General features: G+C 40.9%; 1 protein-coding gene across 1 annotated transcript in view; it reads right to left on the bottom strand.

The window, feature by feature from the left end:
- LOC149228530 (Amino acid kinase family protein) overlaps positions 1-21,241 on the bottom strand; it is a 214,888-nt gene that overhangs the window by 156,083 nt on the left and 37,564 nt on the right. The window contains exon 2 of the mRNA XM_089378255.1: positions 8,275-8,401. Within this exon, the coding sequence (XP_089234381.1) occupies positions 8,275-8,401 (127 nt within the window). The remainder of the gene's footprint in view (positions 1-8,274; positions 8,402-21,241) is intronic.

The raw sequence follows: 21,241 nt of genomic DNA, 5'->3' as shown, positions 1-21,241 counted from the left end.
TGGCTTTTTCCCATGTGCTAAATTTGTATGTCCTAACCAACTTTTGCATTTTGTGGTACATTTCCTATTGAGAGTGGCCAAATTATACTTTTTCTTTTTACCTGCATCAACCTCTGAGGCATTGTTCCAACCCCGACCCAACGTGTGGACAAGGGGGGGCAAGGCTAACCCTATGTGGACCCAGTGGACACATGTGGACCCGAATGGGAAAAGAGATGAATGGGGCTAAAATGAGTGGAAGGGGGTGACGTACATGGTGTCAAGAAGCGGGATCATGCAACCAAAATTGGGATTTCCCATGTAGTGTCAACTCTAAAGCATAGTTTTAAAAACCGCTCAGAAAAACCGGTAACCGGTCAAACCGGCCGGTTAGCTAGCTGGACGGTCCGAACCGGCCTAAAAAACCGGTCAGATCCCTCATTTGCCCGATTTTTGGCCCTAACCGGTGAAAACCGGTCGGTTCCGTCCTAAACCGACCGGTTTATGGCAAGCCCACCGATTCATGAAAAAAAGCGTTGTTGTTTTGTGGTTTAGGGGTTTTGGGGGGGAGGTAAAGGTATTTTCCCTCCAAAAACACCCTCTCCAAGCTATAAGAGACCCCTCTCACTCTCATTTGTCTCACACAACTGATTTGGAGTGTTTGTGAGTGTTTGTGAGTTTGTTTGTGAGCTTGGAGAGTGTGGAGTTTTTGCTAAAGTAGTCATCTTGGAGTTGGAGTTGGAGCTATTTTGGAGATAGTGTGTAGCTGTCAGTGGAGTTGCCATCTTCAAGAGGAGGCTAAGGGAGCTAGTTTGCATTTCCAGGTAAGGATTTGCACTTGATAATTCCTCATTTGAGTCTGTTGTCCATGAATTTTTTTTTAATGTGTTATACTTATAAACTTCTCACTTCTATGATCTATCATGTATGCTATAAACTCTCTAGCTCTATGCTATCAAATTTTGTAGCTTGAGCCTTGCATGTGCATTTGTTTTCCTACATTTATCTTTGGTTTTCCATTTTGCTTAGCTGCAATTTTTTTTTAAATGGCAGATTTCTTTGCAAATTGTTATTATTTCAAGCAAACATGGCTCCAAAAGGAAAGGACAGTGCATGGGCTCATTGTGATGTAATTGATGGAAAAATGATATGCAAATTATGCCATAAATCTATTGGAGGTGGGGGTATTCTTAGGTTGAAACAACACTTGGCTGGGGTAAGAGGCCAAGTAAAGCCATGTGATGCACCAAATGCACTGTTAGGTCCTATTAGGGCAGAATACATTGCCAAGCTTGAAAAATTTTATGAGGATAAGGCTAGGGAGAAGGCCATCCAAGATGAAATTGCAAGGAAGAGGGAATTAATAGAAGCCATGAAAGAGAGTGGGTATGATGATTATGAGATTCAAGACTCCACTTCTATCCCTTCCACCAATGACCCCTTTCACTATGTTCATCCTTCTGTTGGACTTGACCAACCATCAAAAGGAACAAAGAGAGCAAACATCCAAAGTTATTTCTCATCTTCTGCCAACATTGCCTCTTCTAAATCTAATCCCACTTCCTCCCAGCCAAGTTCTCAACCCACTTTGGATCAACATTGGAAAAAACAATGCAAAGAAACTTTTCACCAATACATTGCTAAATGGTGGTATGATTAAGATATCCCATTTAATGCTGCTCGCTCACCTTATTACCAAGCTATGTGGGACTCTGTTATAGCTGCAGGAAAGGGCTTCAAAGGCCCTAGTATGCATGACTTGAGGGGAGCTCTTTTGCAAAAAGAGATATCTTCCATTGATGAGTATTTGGTTGAGTTTAAAGAGTCATGGCTCAAAACAGGTTGTTCCATTATGTCAGATGGATGGACCGATGGAAAGAACCGCACTATCATTAATTTCCTTGTTTCTTGCCCTCAAGGAACCATGTTTTTGAAATCAGTTGATGCATCTGATAAGGTAAAGGATGCAATCCTTCTATTTGAGCTTTTGGATAACGTTATTCAGGAAGTTGGGGAGCAGCATGTTGTGCAGGTCATCACTGATAATGCCTCAAACTATGTTCTTGCTGGAAAGATGCTTGAGGCCAAATATAAGACCATATTTTGGACTCCATGTGCTGCACATTGCATAGACCTCATGCTTGAGGATATAAGCAAAGTGGAGTGGGTAAAAAACACTGTAGAGCATGCCAAGTGCATTACAAAATACATTTACAACCACTCATGGGTATTGAACCTAATGAGGAAACACACTGGAGGCAAAGAGCTTGTTAGGCCTGCAATTACGAGAATTGCAACTCACTTCCTCACGTTGCAATGTCTCAATGGTCAACATAAAAACTTGCAGAAAATGTTTTCCTCTGAAGAATGGTCTGAATCTCGGTGGGCTCGTAGACCATATGGAAAAGACACCAAAAAGAAAGTGTTAGACACTTATTTTTGGAAAAGGTCTGTAGAGCTTGTGAAAATTACCGAGCCCCTTGTTAAGGTGCTAAGGTTGGTGGATGGGGAAAGATTGGCCATGGGCTACATTTATGAAGCTATGGATCAGGCAAAGGAGCAGATACGGGCAGCTTACAAGGACAAGTTAGCTAAATACGGCCGTATATGGGAGATCATTGATAACAGATGGAACAATCAACTCCATCGTCCTATACATGCAACCGGGTATTTTTTGAACCCAAGGTATCACTATAAAAATCGGCTAGGAGATCAGCATGATGGGGAGGTCAGAGATGGATTGATTGATTGCTTGGAGCGCATGGTCCCTAACCATGTAGACCAGTTGGAAATACATAGACAGCTTACTATTTTCAATATGGCAAGTGGTACTTTTGGCAAAAACTTGGCAAAGATGGCAAGAGATGTGGACCAACCAGGTAAGCAATTCCAATTTCCATTTTGTTTTTCATTTCAAGTTAAAATTGTTTACGTTCTTTACAATTCAAATTATAAACTAAGTTACTAATTATTGTCTTTTTCTTTGCAGCACATTGGTGGGAGTCATTTGGTGGCCAGTGTCCTCAATTGCAAAGGTTTGCAATTAGAGTCCTCAATCAAACTTGCAGTGCTTCAGGTTGTGAGCGCAATTGGTCTGTTTTTGAGCGCATACACACGAAGAAGAGAAACCGTTTAGAACAAAAACGGTTAAATGATCTTGTTTTTGTGCAATACAACCTTCGACTGAGGAGGAACCAAATGATGAGCAAATCACCTGATCTAGATCCCATTGTGTTGGACGATATTGATCCAACATCAGAATGGGTGGAGGAGACTGAAGATCCTGTGTTTGAGGCTGATTTTGATATCGACATGGCTTTAGCGGGGGATGAGGCAGATTATGTGGCAGCATCAGAACCAGGATCAGTAGCGGCATCAAGGAAAGGCAAGGAACCAATGGAAGGCACTAGTCATGCAGGTCGACAAACTCGTGCTTCCATTAGGTCCACTTCTATTGTCATTGGTGGCATTGATACTGATGTTGCAGATCAGGCTGAGGCATCCTCAGACTCTGAACCAGATGATGTCTATGTAGCTCCTGATGATGATCCTGTGTCTAGTAGTGGTGATGGACTTGATGATTGATCATGTGTACACTGTAGACTTGTAGTAGGCCAATGGCCTCATAGCTTGCAGCATTGTTTTTGGACTTTATAGGCCATTTAGAGCCTCATTTCTTATGTATTTTGCTATTTTGTCGATGATATGTATTGCTCGGTGCCATTTTGATATATTCACCTTGCATGGTATATAAATGAGCAAACTTTGCATATTTTGTCTCTATTGGCTTGGAATCATGGTTTTACATCTTAAAAATAGTTTTGTTTCATTAAAAATTAATTATTTAATGTATTTTTTTAAAACCGGTTCGTTTAGACCAAACCAGTCCCGGTTAGACCGATTCCGGTCGGTAAACCGGTTCATTAGGTGGACCGGTCCGGTCACCGGTTCCGGTTTTAAAAACATTGCTCTAAAGCTAATGGCCAATAAAGGAGATCCCACGAGACTAGGATATAAGGCTAACCACGAAATCGGGCAGTGGAGACAAGAGTACAGCCCTAGCCCACTATTTCCGCCGAAGCCCCCCACCAATCTATGCCCAAAAGTGCCCATGACAAGTAAGGAAAATTACTCAACTACACCAATGAAAAGCCATACCTCCAGGGTCAGGAGGACCACCTTCAAACATACAATCATAACAAGTGGGCGAGAGACCACATGGCTGGGTCAGGTGGTGGAGATAATGGCACATCAAGCTATCTGGTGGTTGTAAGGGGTTGCTCGCTGCTGGCTGAGGACCATCTAGGAGAAAAAATTTCTCCTATATATACTACCCATGGGTGGTGGGTAACAATGGCCACATGTGAAGATTAAACCATTCTCTACAAGAGCATCAATATTCTCTACATGTGAAGATTACATGATTCTCTTCACCACCCCTTGAGTTAAATGCAATTGTGTTTATAGATACCCAACTCAATACAAGGTTTGTCCAGGTTGAAATTCAAATAAGAGTGGGTTTATGAATACCTAGCTCAATAGATTGGTCATAGCAACATACAGTAGTAAATGGGATATACCCAACTCAAAAAAGGGTTGGCCATATTCACAACATCCCCCCTAAACCCGAACAAAGTCCTTGGTGAGAATGCATTAAGCCACAATTCCCCTCTTTAATATTGAAGGTGTGCCACATAGCAAATATATAACCCATGTTAAATGCCATATATCCAACACCAACATAGTTCCATAGTTTTTTGAAGGTGGCCTCTCAAAAAAGTATAGAATATGGGTCCACTGAAGCATGATGAACCACTAGTGACTGAAGGTACAAAGAGTAGCACAAGTTGTATCTAATCACAAAGCAACAAAGTACAATAAATCCAAAAAAGATCACTATCATAGTGTGGAAGGTGTTACCACTCAAATTGTACTCAATGATAAAAGCCCTAATTCACAAGGTACAACTCAAGGAAAATTATTAGCATGGTCGCCACTATCACCCCAGCAAATTATCCTCTGCATTGTAGGTTGACTCTCCTTCCTCTAAATGGAGGGTATCTCTAGTAGGATTACTAAGACCAAGCAATGAGACACAAGTTGAAGTTGAGAGTCGCCTTAGTAAAATGAAGTTTGGGGGTTTTGGGGGTTTTGGGGTTTTAGAGTAAGTGATGGAAGGTTATAGAGATCAGTCCCAAATCCAACTAGGGTAATGGAGTCAAGGTGAAGAAGTAACCCTCAAAAGAAATGGATTATTTCTCTCAAGGATTAGGGCTTTCATATTAGAACAAAGGGGAAGAGTAATTCCTCACCCAATCAAGATCAGCAATAATCAAGGTCTACAAGAAGGGAACCTTGAATGAAGAACTTTCACCAAAAAGATCAATAGGCATAATGAATTTACTTAATGCTTCTTGCTAGGGAACCAAAGGAAAAACATAGCAAGGCACCATATAATTGCAAAATCAACAAAGGAAGAAGGGAGAAAAAACCCTAGAACATCTTCCTTCCAAATGGTAGACTTACCCCACAAATGGATCAATCTTGAAGGCTTGTACAAGACATGAGCATTTCACCATTAATCCTTATCCACCAAATAATAACCACAATGGAGAAGCTTCAAGAATTGGCAACAATCATCCACAAAGAAATAACCCTTTACACCACCATATGTTACAAGAAAGAATCCAACCATGGGTGATAATGAGGAAGTGCGTCTCTTTATATAGAGTGATGCTCAAATCCCTATACAATAAAATAATATTATCTCATGTGATTCCTCAAATCTAACCTAAGGTAAGTAAAAATATAATTCTCCTACAACAAATTACTCTAGAACAACAAGAAAAGATAAAGTGGTCAAGCCACGTGTACATTGATCAAGATAAAGTATCGCCCCAAGAGAGGGACTTCCCCACTAAATGAGGAATGCAGTGGCAACAAGATGTAATGTTGACCTCAAAAGGCCCTACAAAATATGTAGATGCTCTACTAACTCCTCAAAACGTGTAAGTTGACACTTTAAGCTTCCTCCAAGGTGAATATATGGGTATCCTTGGTAAAAACGTCCTCAAAACCATGACATAAAACCCTCCAAATAGGTTGGATAGACCAAAACAACTTCACAAGTCAATGTTCAAGGTCAAAATATGTCTCCAAGGCATGGCCATGTCCATATCTCAAGCATAGACAACTCCATGAAGCATAGAAGTTACCCTCCAAGTCAAAAAATGGATCACAAAATCCCAATGTCTAGTATGATGTCTGAATGAGAGGGTTGGCTCTCAAATCAAGTGTACAATAGCCCAAGAGATGACAGAATAGGTCAGTTCTCTAAGATCGTCAATGGGGCATGTCAAGAAGGGACCCATGCAACTGAGAATAGTCCAATTGTGCCTCAGAGGATGTGACATGGGCCTTGATGCACATGAACTACCTCGAGATCTATGAGACTGCCTCTAGAAATGTGAAAATGCCCAAATGTCTGAATGAAGCAAGTTCCATGTCCAAATCCTAAGGGGCTTCAACAAAGGGATTATGCATGATCAACAAAATCTGCCATCAAATCTTCCGTTGATGTCCATGAAAACAAGTACCCCAGCTGTCACAGCTCAAAAATACAAGGGCTAGCGAAGCAATTCAGTAGGGTTACATGTCCTCTTCTTGGGAGTCCATGAGAACCTCAGAATATTGTCATGTACATATAACCTTGACACTCAGCAAAACAACAACAATCATAAAACCAAACCAATAGCTCAACAGAATTTATTCCTGCTACACTACTGCTCAAGTGAGTTTATTCTTTTCCTACACTGCCGTAGCATGTGGATAATGCAGCTGTTAAGTGAAGTCAATGAGCCAGTGCATCCACCTCAACACTTCATAGATGCAATGTCCCTTTCCTCTGTGTTTGGCCAACATACAAAACAAAGAGACAATCAAGCTCAAATGATTGTAGGCTGGTATCTCTGCCAATGCTGGGCTGAATGTGTAATTGAGCAGCTGTACATCAAAACCATCTTCAAGCACATGTGAATGTTGATAAAAATTGCTACAGGACCTGTGTGTACAAGAATGAAGAGGGTTGTTATAACTACTATCATGCCACAAAAGGTCCCTCTGCCTTGTTACCAGCTTTGAAACTTGTCTTTTGCTGTCACCTGAGAGCTCATATACCTGTAGCTAAAAAGTTTCGCACAGGAACGAGGTAATCTGTTATCTTTCCCTAGCCAGACAGGCTGTAAGCAAATGGCATACTCTTGTAAGCAGGTGTATTTGGCCATATCAGGTTCAATTCCCGCATGTTGAGCTCATCATATGTATATCCTTGTAATGGCTTCAAGCCTTGTTGTTTGAGAGTCCCTCGAGGACCAAAACATGTATATTCCTCATATGGAATATAAAGATATTTCCCGAAATTAAGGAAAAAAAAGCACAAGTGGATTTTGCCATATTGTTGACCAAATGGTTGTTTTCCAACCATCACATAGATGATCTTCATGTGTACAAATGAGACCCCTTTCTTGATTTGAGATATCATCATAAGTTGTGCCGTTCTTATTCCATAGTGTGTCACCTCTATCCCTTATGAATTGAGTAAGAGATATTATTATAATTCCGGCATATTTTGAATGATGTAATTGTTTATTTCCATCCCTTTATATTTAAGCCATGTGCATGCATAATATTATTTCTTGACTAAATCTGTCTCACTGTCATTCCAAAGTTCCAAACTCGCAACTTTTGTGGATTGGACTCTCAACAGACCAACTGAGCATATTCGAAAGCAAGGGATGATGCATAATACATAAACAAGTTCTGAGATCAGGAGCTGCAGGTGAGGACCTTAGCTGTAGAAATACCAACTATCAAGGGGTTGATTGTTGGGCATAAGCTCTTAATACCTTGAGCCCCAAGGATGTGTCAAATTACAAAAGCAAAAATTGCACAGCCCTTCATTGTAGGCAATCAACAACCAATACTGAGCATTTCATTTAGATATTGCCAAACTCCTAACAGGATTTTCAATTTTGAGCACAATATGTCCATCCATAGCTCAGCTACAGTTCAACCACTAACAAAAGGGTTTGATCTTATGTATACATCTATTTAATAGCCTTGAGCCCTGAGGCTTTCTCAACATCCAAAAATCAAATTATATAACTCAGTGCTTTTAGTTGATACTGGTATTGCAAACCTGAAGATATGTGCAACACTTTTAAAACAAAATGTCAAAACAAGAGATAAATCTGCACATACATGTTTGTCCACAAAAAGAAAAAAGACTAAACTCACCTTTGGATCAACATTCTGTTCGGAGTCCCCAGCAAGAGCTTCACCACTCACTTTTAATAGGACACGACGCCACCTTAGAGACTCACTTGTTGTCAGCTCAAGGAGACTTGCACTAGATGTCTGCAACCTGTAAAGTAAGGAGATCAATCATTGCTCATATTGCTAAGGAGACCAATCAATGTTCATGTTACCATAAGGCGTCGATAAAAAATATGGAAGTGACTTGCTGAAAATAGGCAAATACTTGTTAAATGAAATGTTTGCAGTTCAGCTGATTTTATCTCTAAGGTGGCTTTGAAATTTCTTTGAACCCAAATCCACAACCAAACTCTAGGACCTAAATATGGGAACAAATTTCATAAGTTACAAAACAAAATTACCAGTTTAGAATGATAAGGCTTTTGAATAGAACTTGGCAATACAAAAAGGAAATTCCAAAGCTTGATCCAGAGAACAAGCTACAATGGTGGCCTTTCAGAAAGGAAAAGAGTGTGTCTGTCTCCATTACCCTGATAAAATTCCATTGGGTACAACTTACAAGTATGCTTGCACAATGCATGTATCACTGGCTAGCTGCCAAACCTTATTAGTGCACTTCAGGGATGCTTTTCACTGTTCCAATGTAGTTACATATGTTTCTTAGTGTTCCCATGCTCTTATAAATAAACAATTAAACTCATTTCCTCAATCATTCTCTCAAGGTCTCAAAGCTATGAGCACTATACAATCCATGTTTTGAATTTCTAAGGTATATTTGTCATGTTTTAATATACTGGTGACTCGATTGGCATGTAAACAGAACAAAATTGTGTTATATTTCATAGGCACAGATCTACCACACTCCCTTTCACTCTGTCATCCAACAAGTAAAGATGTCTTGTATTCACCAAACGCTCTCAAGAAGCATTAATTTGTATTCACAAAAGACTCTCTCAAGAAGCATTAAACATGAATATATTGCATGGCCTTTCATGCTTTCCGCATTACCTCCCCTTAAAAGTCAGAGATCCTGATATGAACAGCACACCAGCAATAGCAGGCACCTGAGATAGGGCTTAGACATGAAACAGCGGCTGAAAGGAAGAATTCACTGGACCTTCTAAAGCAGCCTCTGTTAGGCTGAGAGAGCAGCAGAACTGCTTGGTTTGGGCAGCAAACAAAGAGGGTAGAACCTACAAGGTAAATCTGGGCTACAACCTAGAAAGCCGGTCTCAGGAAACAAGGAAGTGGAACCTTACTTGGAAACTCCAACTACCCCTCAAAACAAGAAAACTCCTCTGGCTGGTACTAAATAATAAAATCCTTACTTGGGATAACCTCCGAAAGAGGTCTTGGTGGAGACCTGGTATTTGTTTTCTTGCAAGGAAAGCTCTAAGACTCTGCTGCATCTCTTTTTGAAGTGTCACTTTACGAAGGAAGTCTGGACAACCTCAAAATCTCAGACTGTGGGGACAGGGAGTTGGGAAGGAGATTATATCATGATGAAATGGCAATAATCTTCACTTATAGTTTCTTGTCATTATGGCCGGTCACCCTCGTTATTGTATTACAAGGTTATGGTTTAATAAACAACCTAGTCAATATTATTTTATATTATTCTAGGTGGCTAAGGCCAACCTAGGCATTTATGTGGGGGCCCATAACCCCCTTGTGGGGGAAGGTGCCCTTCCTCAAAATTTGTGTATATTTAAATATACACCTTATAAGTCTTCTGCATCATTATCTTGGATTCATTTCTGATTAATTATTTTGCCGAAGGGTACCATATCTCTTGTTCTCATGTTCATAGACTCAATTCTCTTTACGTGATATTTTTATTCAAGGTTTACACTAGGATGAGAGATTGCTGAAGTGTTCACTGTAAATCCACAATCTCTTTGTCATCCAAACATGGTACCAGACTCTTGTGGACTCTTCATTTTTTATACAGTGCTGTTTTAGGACTATTTCAGGGTTGAAAGTAACTTGAAAGTTTGAAACTATGTTTTGTCCAGCACTCTTTTGGGATAGAGGCAGATTCCTAGGGTTTTTTTACCCTCTTCATCACTGGCAACCTCATTTGACAGCTTTTGGTCTTTTCAGAGGATTTAAGGGATCTTTTGTAGGTTTGTGCCCCTTTTTAGAGTGACACCCTCCTTGATTCTTCTTTGTTCAGCTCAATACTGCAGTTTTGAGGGCTAATCCAGGTCTGAAACTAGGGTTTTTTCTGCCCTGTTTTAGGACAATAGTAACCCTCTCCGTTACCCAGGCCCTCGTCATATTGATAGTTTTATATTTTTCTAATGAATTTGAGGGATTCCTTTTGCATGTCAGAGCTCTTCTAAGGCAGTCCGCCCCATCTCTGTTTGTTCCAGCTAAATTTCCCTGCTGCTTTTTGGAACAGCACTGGTATTGTGTGGTTTTCTCCTATATTTCAGGAATTTTTCTTAAGGCTTTTGGTGGAGCCATTATCATTGCAGAACCAGGAGTTCAAATGTTTTTTACGGCCTCTTGTGCAGCCCATTTCTCATATTTAATCCTAAGGATTTCTTGGTGGTAGAATTTTCTGGGTGATTCAATTGATCTACGAGACTATTCACTGGTGACATTTTCCCTAAGGGCTGTGGATCTAGGGTTTAAGACTCTTCTTCGTCCCTTCAGCATGTTTTCTTGAGGTCTTCATGGAGACTTCCTTTTGCTGGAGAGGATGCATTGTTTCTTGACACATATATGGCAATGTCCTTTGCAGATCAGGTTGTACTAGATTCAGAAGATAATATTCTTGGTATTTACTCCACCTAAGAGTTGGTACCTTTCTATTGTATGCTGAGGTTGGTGATGCAAGGTCTGCTCTTCAACTTCTGGCAGTGATTCATAATGACTCTAACAAGCCTATGGCCACTTGCTTGCAAAGGGAGACCCCTCTTAGCGCCTTTACTGCAGTTTCCACACACAAGTCTACAGAGTTTGTCTAACTCTATTTTATTGATGACTCTCTTCAGCTTCTAAGAATGGTGTGGGCCTTTGTCTTCCACACTTTTGACCTTATTGGACATACAATATGCCAAATAATTCAGTGTTTCACATGGATTGTCTTTCCCAAACATGCTCTTCGTTTCTCATGGATGTACTTTCAATGGCAATTTCACTCTCAGTAACAAATTATGCTCCTTAGTGTTCCTCCAATTGACCGACGTATTTCAGTGGCCTTTTCTTTTAAACTTCAGCTGGAAACACTCTTGACCAAGTTGTGGAACTGTGTTGTTATTGTTATTATGGTGTTTTGAGGATGATGTATTTTCCAATGGCCCACATTCAGCATTAAGGGGGGAAAGTATGATCTAATGCTTTCTCTCCTTGGCTAGAAGTCCATCTTCAATGGGGATGTTGTGCGTAGGATCAACCCTATAATGAAATGAGTATTCATTAAACCTCTCACGTCTTTTTGGCTAACCATGTTTTTGACTTGGTTACCCACAAACCAACTTTCACTTGTATTCCAATGGCCTATATTGTAGATTTTGGCCATGGCCACTCTTTGTGATGAGCTGGGTATTTGTAGACAGACTCTCATATTGCATTTGAGCTTCCTTCAAAGTTGTGCTCCCTTAAGTACATGTATGCCAAGTACTTACACAACCACACCCCTGTTGTATTAGAGTTTTCTCAGTTGTGTTCAAGCCTCGGAATATATTTGAGCTTTCTCCTCAATTGTTCTCTCTCAAGTGTATTTGTGTTAGGGATTTACACACCCACTTTGAGCTTTCCCATTTGCGTTCAATCTCCTGTATACATGTAAATTTAAGTCTTCCTACTCTCATTTCAGCTACAGCTAATCTTATTAGAGTTGGGTACTTTCATTCTCCTCTGTTACACAATGTTCCTTTCAACGCTTCTTCAAATGGACAAATCAGTGGCACTATTCTCCTGACAGATGTACAGTATGGCTGGGAGATGTCTTCTAACCCTCATCCAATGGATGAACAAGTCAGTGACAGTGTTTTCGAGTAGATGAGCAATTCCATAGTAGCATGCTTTCAATGGGTGTGTAGTTCAACAATCGCTTTCCTTCAAGGGATGAGCAACTCACAACTGATTCATATACAGCATGTTATTCCAGCACTTCTTCAGGTGGGCAATTCAATATTGCAGTCTCCCAGATGATGAATAATTTGGTGGTAGCATTCTTCCAGAAGATTATTGGGTCCACTTCTATATTGAGATGGGTCATCTCACACCTACTCTCTCTTCTTCCATGTACAATTAACTCTTGATTGAACTGGGTATGCCCACTCACTTTTATAACACCCTCTCTCTTCTACTTATACTTTTTTATAGCATTTTTTTATCAAAGGGATAGAACAAGATCATATTCACCTAGATGATGAGCAGTTCAGTGGTGGCATTTCCTCAAGAGTAGAGTAGTTCTATGTTGATAATGGTTGGGTATTCATAACCCTTCCACATTTGTATTGAGTTGCATCATCACAAACCCAACTGTCTTATTATAGCTACCATTATCTCTCTACTGAGTAGGCTATGCCTCCTTTTGTACTTTATCACCTTTCTTCATTACCCAGAGCTTAGATTAAAAGGGCGTGTTGAAATTTATGGTAATCTTCATTTGTGATGACTTGACAATATGCCTAAGCACCATCATTATTGTATTGCTAGGCTAAGGTTCAATGGCATATCAAAAACAAGAAAGGGTAATACATGACCCCTAAGGAGAAATTCCCAAGCATAGGGGAGGCTATGTACACTTGAAACTAAGAACCAGGGCATTTCTTTTATTATTGATGAGTTTATCCCTAATGAGAAGCATCTCAACTTAAAGAAAAATATTTCATGAAGAACAGCAATTATTTTTTATGACGTCAGGCTTGACCAAATTGAAAATTAGACAATAATAGGTTCATTTTAAAGGAGAAAAAGGTCATTTGATGCTGAGAGCTTATGTTGAAGATAGAAGAGGTTCTCTAGGGTTTTGGAAGAGTCACGGGAAGTGCACCCTCACTAGAAGAGCCTCCACGTGGCACTGTGTGGATTTTCAAACCCTAAATAACCTTCATGGAGTGCCCTTATTAGGATTTGTCTAGAGTGGGAGCCTATAACGATAGAGAAGTCCATTTGCCAAAGAAATGTGAAGAAGAGCTAAAAGGAAAAGTTTGAGTGAAATCAGATTTGGCAAGAGAATCTAATATGGATGTGACACCCAATCAGAAATTAAGAATCGAGTAATCAAAACCCTAACCCTTTTTTTAATGAATAAAAATTTGATTTTATATTGCAAAGAAAAAAGTCGAATTAAAGCATATCAAACATTTAGCTTCCATACACATATTGCCAACTGGGGAATGAGACAAAACTACCGAGTTTGTTGAAGATGTAATGATTACAATTGCTAGCAAATAGCATCATCAAATATTTGTTAATTTTTCAATGTTCTATGCTGTAACAACCACTTTAACAAATTCTTCTTTCAGTAGCAGTCACTTTTTCCAATTAATTTCAATCACCCAATAATAGTGAGCAATTGTAGATATAACAGTAAACAATATGCACAATAGAAGACAGCCAAGATCAATAGAGGCACGGAGATTTTTAGTCAAAGACCAGAGGAAAACCCTAAGCAGATTCTTCTTCCATTAGATGTTCATCAAATGTTCAGCAGAAATACATAGTCCAAGTACATCCAATAACCAGTCAAAGGTCAAGGCCTTGACTATCCCAATCAATAATCCAATATCCAATCAAAGATGAGCAATATAGTCAAATCTCGTCAAACAACAATTCTGCAATTTTCCAGCCCTTTCAAAGTCAACAGCAGTCAATTCAGCCCTAAACAGTCAGTCAACGGTCAAATCTACTCCAAAAAGTTCTGTCAACAAGTCAAAAAATGCGGCCTCTTTTGCTCAATCAAACTCCGTCAAAACAGTCAAAAAATTCTACCCACAAATTGGTCAAAGTCAAAAGTCAACCCTACAGAAACCATAGCTTCAGATCTGCAGTCAACGATGGTCAAAGTACCCAGAAAATTTTAGTCTTCTCTCTCTAGAATTCGGCCTCCAAGAACAAACCCAAAAACCAAGTCAAATCACCCACAGTCAACGCTAGTCAAAGATGCTAAAACAGAAAAGTCAACATTGTCACAAAAATGTCTTCTCTCTCCTTCACACTTGTGAACTCAGACCCTGCAATTTCAGACTAGATCAAACCAAATGAAGAAGGATGAATGTGTGATGTGATGCCTCCAAGTGATGTCACCCTAGGTGTATTTATATGTGGTTTAGGAGGTCGAATTTCTGCTTTAGGCCGACATGTAATTCTTGTGAAGACTTGGTCCAGCAACAAAATAATATTTTTTCCATGTGCAAATTTAATTTTTCCAAGGGCAAGTGGGGTCTCTTGAGGGGTTGTTGGGCTTCCCAAATGGGAAAATTGCTCCCTTAACTGCCAATTTTCAACACTCCCTCTCAGCTAGGGAGGAATTTGTGTTAATTTTAGGTATGTTCTATGCTTAGAGCAATTTAATTCAATTTTTCATATTAGCTCAATGACAATATTCAGATTAGCAATCACATCAACATGATAGTAAAGTGCAAATAGAACATATACATAAACAGTAGAAGACAAGAGGACACAAGATGTGGCACCAGCCAGAGACAAACCCCAATGTGGGGAAACCCTTGATCAATTCTTCTTATATTATTCAATAGTTCAGCAGAGAGAGAGAGAGATATAGTACAATGATTTGAAGTCAATACTTGACTTGCTAAATAGGAGATCAAAGATCTTCTCCGTAACGATGACACAATGAGGTTGCAGATCCGATACCAAGGACTGAAGATATGCAGCAGATGATAGGCTTAGAACAGGTCAACCAATTACCCAAAAATAATGAGGCTTTCCTTCAATAAGATTCTCCTTCCTTCACTGCTTCACTGAACATAAAAGGCTGCTAATCTGGCACCTTTCATATGCAGCGAGGACATGCATTTCATGGCAGACCTGGTCACTTGTTAGGGCACCCTAAGCTCAGTGTGCTACAGCACCCTAAACACACCCCACAGTCCACCTATTAACTGCGGCTGGCTTTCATACAATCCATCCAACCACACGCTGCCTTATAAGGCTGCTATCTTTCTGAACACAGCACTTAAAGACCTCCAACTGCTGGCTATGGCCTGCGGCCTAGCCCAGCAGTGGACTGAAGCTTAGGTCCCTTCAAACAATGATCCAAACAGTCCTTACACAGCAGCCCCTAGCTCCTCCTTTGTGCGGATTCTCCTGCCCAGCATACCGAGTTCAAGAACAGCTTGATCATGCCCAAAACAGTCCACGCTGTCACCTACAGCAATGTGACCCTTCACGCTAATGAGATACTTCCTTTTTGTTGCGGCTAGGTTCACTTTTCTTTCTGGGTCTAAGGGTCCCTTTCATGCTGTGATAAGGGCTCCTCTAACTGCGGATTTAGGCCTTCACATGCTGCTGGTTAGGGCCTCTTCAATTGCGGCTAAGATCACCTCCTTTAGGACTGCGGCTAGGGCAGCATTAGTCCTTCCTTGACAGCAGATTAGTGGCTAGACTTCTTCCTTGAGCTGTGAATATAACTCCCCTCTTGACAGCATATTGACCTCTTCTTACCTGCAAAAAGATCTCCTCATAAGACTGCGGCTAGGGCTCTTTAGTTCTGCGTCTAGGGCTCTCTTAGAAGACCCTTTCTTCACTACGTCTAGGGCTTCTCCCACTTGATCTCTCTAGCCACCAAACCCAAACGAGTGGAGAGAGATCTTTGGAGAAGTGAGTGTGCAAAATGACTTGAAGACCTCTTCTATTTATAATAAAACGTTGAGGATAAGTTGGGGTAATTTGGTTGCTGGCCGACCTTGACAAATTGTCAAATAACATAAATAAATTCATATCTCCATGAATACATGTTGGAATCGGATGATCTTTAGATCAATCCTACACCTCTCGACGAGAGGAATCCAAGAAAAATATCAGCTGCCATAAATAAGAAGACCCACATGGGGTTTGGCCCTAGTTGCCAATTTTAACAATTTCCGACTGCATCATAAGTCTTGTCTCGGATGTACATGTCTCATCATCATCATATCATATCATATCTTGTCTCTGCTTATCTCTGTTCATCTTTGCTCATCTACTAAACAATGATGTCTCGATCTAAAGAATAAGAATCATCATAGGGGAGATCAATTTACCACTAGGGTAAAGATCCTCTAAACCCTATATCCAAAGACAATAGACGAATCTATTTACCACTGGGTAAAGATCCTCCAAACCCTATGTCTGATTAGTTGATCGAACAATCCATCCAGATAAAAGGGGAAATCAATTTACCACTAGGGTAAAGATCCTTCAAACCCTATATCTTCAACAATATGGGATATCGATTTGTCACAAGTGACAAACATCCTCCAAACCCTATGTCACCCAACTTGATCCTTAGTGATCAAGTGGTTGAACACCATGCATCCCGAACTTAGGGAGATCGATTTACCAAATGTGTCTGCCATGGGTAAAGACCCTCCAAACCTATGTTTGTTCACTCATTGGCCAAATGAGTGGCAATCCCAACAAACCCAACTTGTGGGTATGATGCATGCTAAGGTATTTACTCCATCAAGTCCCGAACTTCACTAGGGGAGATCAACTTATCAAAAGACAAGGATCCTCCAACCCTATAGCTCCAAAGGAGTACCTCGTGCCCCCAGAAGCTCCCAGAGCTTAGTGTTCGTGATCAATCATGACCCCTTCCCGGAAGGGTAACATCCACGAGTCCAAGTTGTTCTCTGAAGACCAAAAACTTTCCTTTCAGCAAAGGCTTGGTAAGAATGTTGATTATCTGCTCATCTGTCGAGATGTGTTGGAGTCTAACAGCTCCTCTCCCTACCATATCCTGGATATAGTGATATTTGATCTCAATATGCTTGGACCTGTCGTGGAACACGGATTCTCTGAGAGTCGAATCCCGCTCTTGTTGTCGCAATATATCATAGTTGTATCCAATACCTGCTCAAACAACTCTCCAAAGAGCTTCCTCAACCATACTGCCTCACAGCTAGCCATGCTAACAGCAATATCCTCAGCTTTGGTTGTACTAAGGGCAACAGACTTTTGCTTCCTACTCATCCAAGATATCATGACAGGCCCCATAAAACAGCATCCTGATGTGTTCTTTGTTAGTTTTTGTAGCATCGGATGTGTTCTAGCCACGAAATTTTGTTGAGAGGCGAGAATACATGTATTCTCCAAAACCCAGAAATCGTTTCTGGAAATTCCACCTAGAGACGACCTAATTAAAATAATTAATCTTTTTTTAATGGTTCATAAGTCTAAACTTAGGAAAATTGATTAATTAAAGGGTATTAATTAAGTCATGGTGAGAATCTTCTAGAAGAAGACATGGATCGAGTTCTAGTTAATCTTAACCATCGATTATGATTTAATCTTGGTCGTTGATGTCTCAACAAGAGATTATAAGAAGAAATTCGATGGGGGTTAGAGGATACACTTGTGCAATTCGATTTTGCTGGGAAATCAATTTCCAGAGTAGCAGTTGTGTGTTGCCGGATGTGATTCAGTGAAATCAAAATAGTGAGAGAGCGTGTTAAGATTAGGTATGTTCTATGCTAGAGCAATTTATTTAAATTTTCACAGTTAGCAATCACATCAGCATTACGATAACTGCAGATAGAACATAAATATAAAACGCAAAAGACAAGCCAAGACAAGAGGACACAAGATGTGGCGCGAGCCAGGGACAAACCCCACAATGTGTGGGGAAACCCTTTGATCAAATCTTCTTTTATCTTCAAAGTTCAGCAGAGAAAGAGAGAGAGAGAGAGAGAGAGAGTATTTACAACAGAAGTCAACACTTTGACTTATCTAGATCTAGCATAGATCATTTTGAATAATGATGAGATCAGTTGAAGACGTTCTGCTTCAACTGATTCTCAAGGTGACTCCTTCACCTATCATCATTCTGCATCTCGTTCATTTGTTGTACCTTACAGTGTGCTGCACCACGCTGCACTAATCATGATAATCATCCTGCTTCATGCTGCCCATTCTTATGATTGCACTCATCAAGATGTTGCCCATGGTCCATGTATCATTGTGCTATCCATGCACATTAAATCATAGTTGCGTCCTTATGATAATACGCCCTTCTGCCTGCATGGATATTTATTGCCATAATCTGCATATATATACCTTGCCATGTATATATGTTGTACTGCAGATTTGCCTGCGTATATGAGCATAGGTCAGAATTTATGATTCTTCATATACCGTATATCATTGTCCATATATATATATATATGCATCATGTAACTTGAATCACCCCAACGTAAATATATTGCTGCTCATACTACCCATATGCATCATGCTGCTCATACATATAAGTCCATATCACACTGTCAACAGGCTTCCATTAATACATTGACAATTTCATTGCCCAAAACGTAAGATGCGTTCTAGCTACATAAATCTTTCCATTGTGACAGCGTAGTTCTCATGATAGCGTTTGTATGCATGAGTTTCCATGAATCCGTGTGGAGTTCCTTTATCTGCACAGAAAGGTCTTTATGACTTTGTATATGGTCTACATATCTTCATGTAGCTGTGCGTAGAATCTTCATCATGTATAGGTTTCCATGACTGTGTGGACAACATACATGAATGCGTTCCAATGCCTGCGGCTTTATCTTTTCCACTTGACTGTGGCTATATCTTTTCCACTTGACTGCGGCTATCACTGTGTGGATAGCGTACACGAACAGAACTGCTCTTGTTGCGTTTAGGGCTCCTTTTGCTGTGGCTTAGGGTCAGTCGATGACTGTGTATTATGGCTCCTCAGATCTGCTGCTTATACTGCTTCCTTAGCTGCGAATTAGGCCTTCATAGATTCCGGCTTTAGGCTTCTTTATCACTGCGGATTTAGCGCTCTCTTGACAGTGAATTAGGGCTCCTTTATGACTGTGTATAAGGGCCTCTTGGACGGCAGATTAGGGCCTCCCTTTGAGTGTAGATTAGAGCTCTTCTTAACAACATATAGAGCCTACCTTAACTGCGTATGGAGCCTTCCCTTTGATGCGGATTAGAGCTTCTCTTCACAGCGGCTAGATCTCCTTTAGGACAGGGTATAGGGCTCTTCTTAGGACTGCGTATTAGACCTTCCCTAGTGCTGTGTATGATGCCTCCTTGACTGCGTATATGACTGCGGCATGTGGTTTGACTACTTCTTTCCTGCATATGGTTCAAGAACAACATCGTATACGTATTTACAAGAACTATGTATTAGTAATTGCTGAGCATACAGAAGATGACAACGTATAGAGTTCATTTGTTGTGCGTAGTTGCTTCCATTGCCAACGTTCAACATTCATCGCTGTGCGTATAAGAGATGTGCTGTCGGATTCATTATAGATTAGGGCCTGCATGCCTCGTATCCAACTCTATCTGCTGCTCATCCTCATATGCCTGCGGCTTCCTGCGGTTAGGGCATCAACCTTGGGCAAGTGTATCATTTGGTTCTCTCCTTCCAAAAACCCAGACGTGGAGAGGAGATCACCTCAAGAATACATGTCCAAAATGACTTCGAATCCTCACCAATTTATACTAAAAATGTAGAGGTTGAATAGACACGTCAGTTAGGCTTCTATAGCCTACATAAGTGCTGGTCGGCTTGATAATAATTACATAAACAAAATAAATTCATATCTCCATAAATACTTATCTGAATCGGATGATCTTTGGATCAATCCTACACCTCTCGACGAGAGGGATCCAATAAAAATATCAAATGTCATAAATAAACCGACCCACATGGAGTTTGGCCCTAGTTGCCAATTTAACACTCCCTCTCAACTAGGGAGAACTCCATCCATTGATCCATAAGTCTGACTGTACTATCTCAGCCATCAGTGCCCTGCACTGCTCTGCCCATCTTTGCTCAGCTCTGTTGGCTTTGCTCTACTCTGCTCAGCTCTGTTGGCTTTGCTTTGCTCTGCTCAGCTCTGCTAGCTCTGCTCAGCTCAGCTCTGCTGGCTCTGCTAGCTCTGCTCTGCTCAGCTCTGCTGACTCTGCTAGCTCTGCTCTGCTCAGCTCTGTTGGCTCTGCTCTGCTCTGCTCAGCTCTGCTGGCTCTGCTAGCTCTGCTCTGCTCAACTCTGCTGGCTCTGCTCTGCTCTGCTCAGCTCTGCTGAACTATGAAGAAGAAGAATTGATCGAGAATGTCTCATACCATTCTCTACTGACCCGAAGTGAGACTCAGAGTGCGTACCACTGGTCCCAGACCAGTCTCAACTGACCCAAAGTCAGCGTCATAGTAGGTACCACTCCTACCACTGGTCCCAGACCAGTATCGCAAGCTCAGAGAGTGTACTACTGGTCCCAGACCAGTCTCAACCGACCCGAAGTCAGCGTCATAGTATGTACGACTCTCACTGGTCCCAGACCAGTCCTGCACTGACACGAAGTCAGTCTCGGAGTATGTACCACTGGTCCTAGACCAGTCTCAGCCGACCCGAAGTCAGCGTCATAGTATGTACAACTCCTACCACTGGTCCCAGACCAGTATCATTGATCCCAGATCAATGGAGGACATCCTAGCGTAGGGAGTACGGTAGATACAACGATGCGTCCATTGGTACTACTATGGTCCCTAACTTCATTTCCCTGCTCATTGATCAGATGAGAGGTACTTCCCATGAGTCCCAGACTGCATGGGTAGGATGCCTCGACAGGAGAACTTAATCAATCCTGTCCTCACAGGAGAACACATCAATCCTGCTACAATCGCCATGGAGAACACATCAATCTAGGCTGCCATGGAGAACACATCAATCCAGGCCTCACAGGAGAACACATCAATCCTGCTACAATTGCCATGGAGAACACATCAATCCAGGCCTCACAGGAGAACACATCAATCCTGCTACAATCGCCATGGAGAACACATC

Source organism: Pinus tabuliformis, chromosome J (assembly GCF_031772625.1).
Source record: "Pinus tabuliformis cultivar Carrire ecotype Pingquan chromosome J, CPIR1, whole genome shotgun sequence".
In the NCBI taxonomy this organism is placed as follows: domain Eukaryota; kingdom Viridiplantae; phylum Streptophyta; class Pinopsida; order Pinales; family Pinaceae; genus Pinus; species Pinus tabuliformis.
This window is presented reverse-complemented; position numbering and strand designations above follow the sequence as displayed.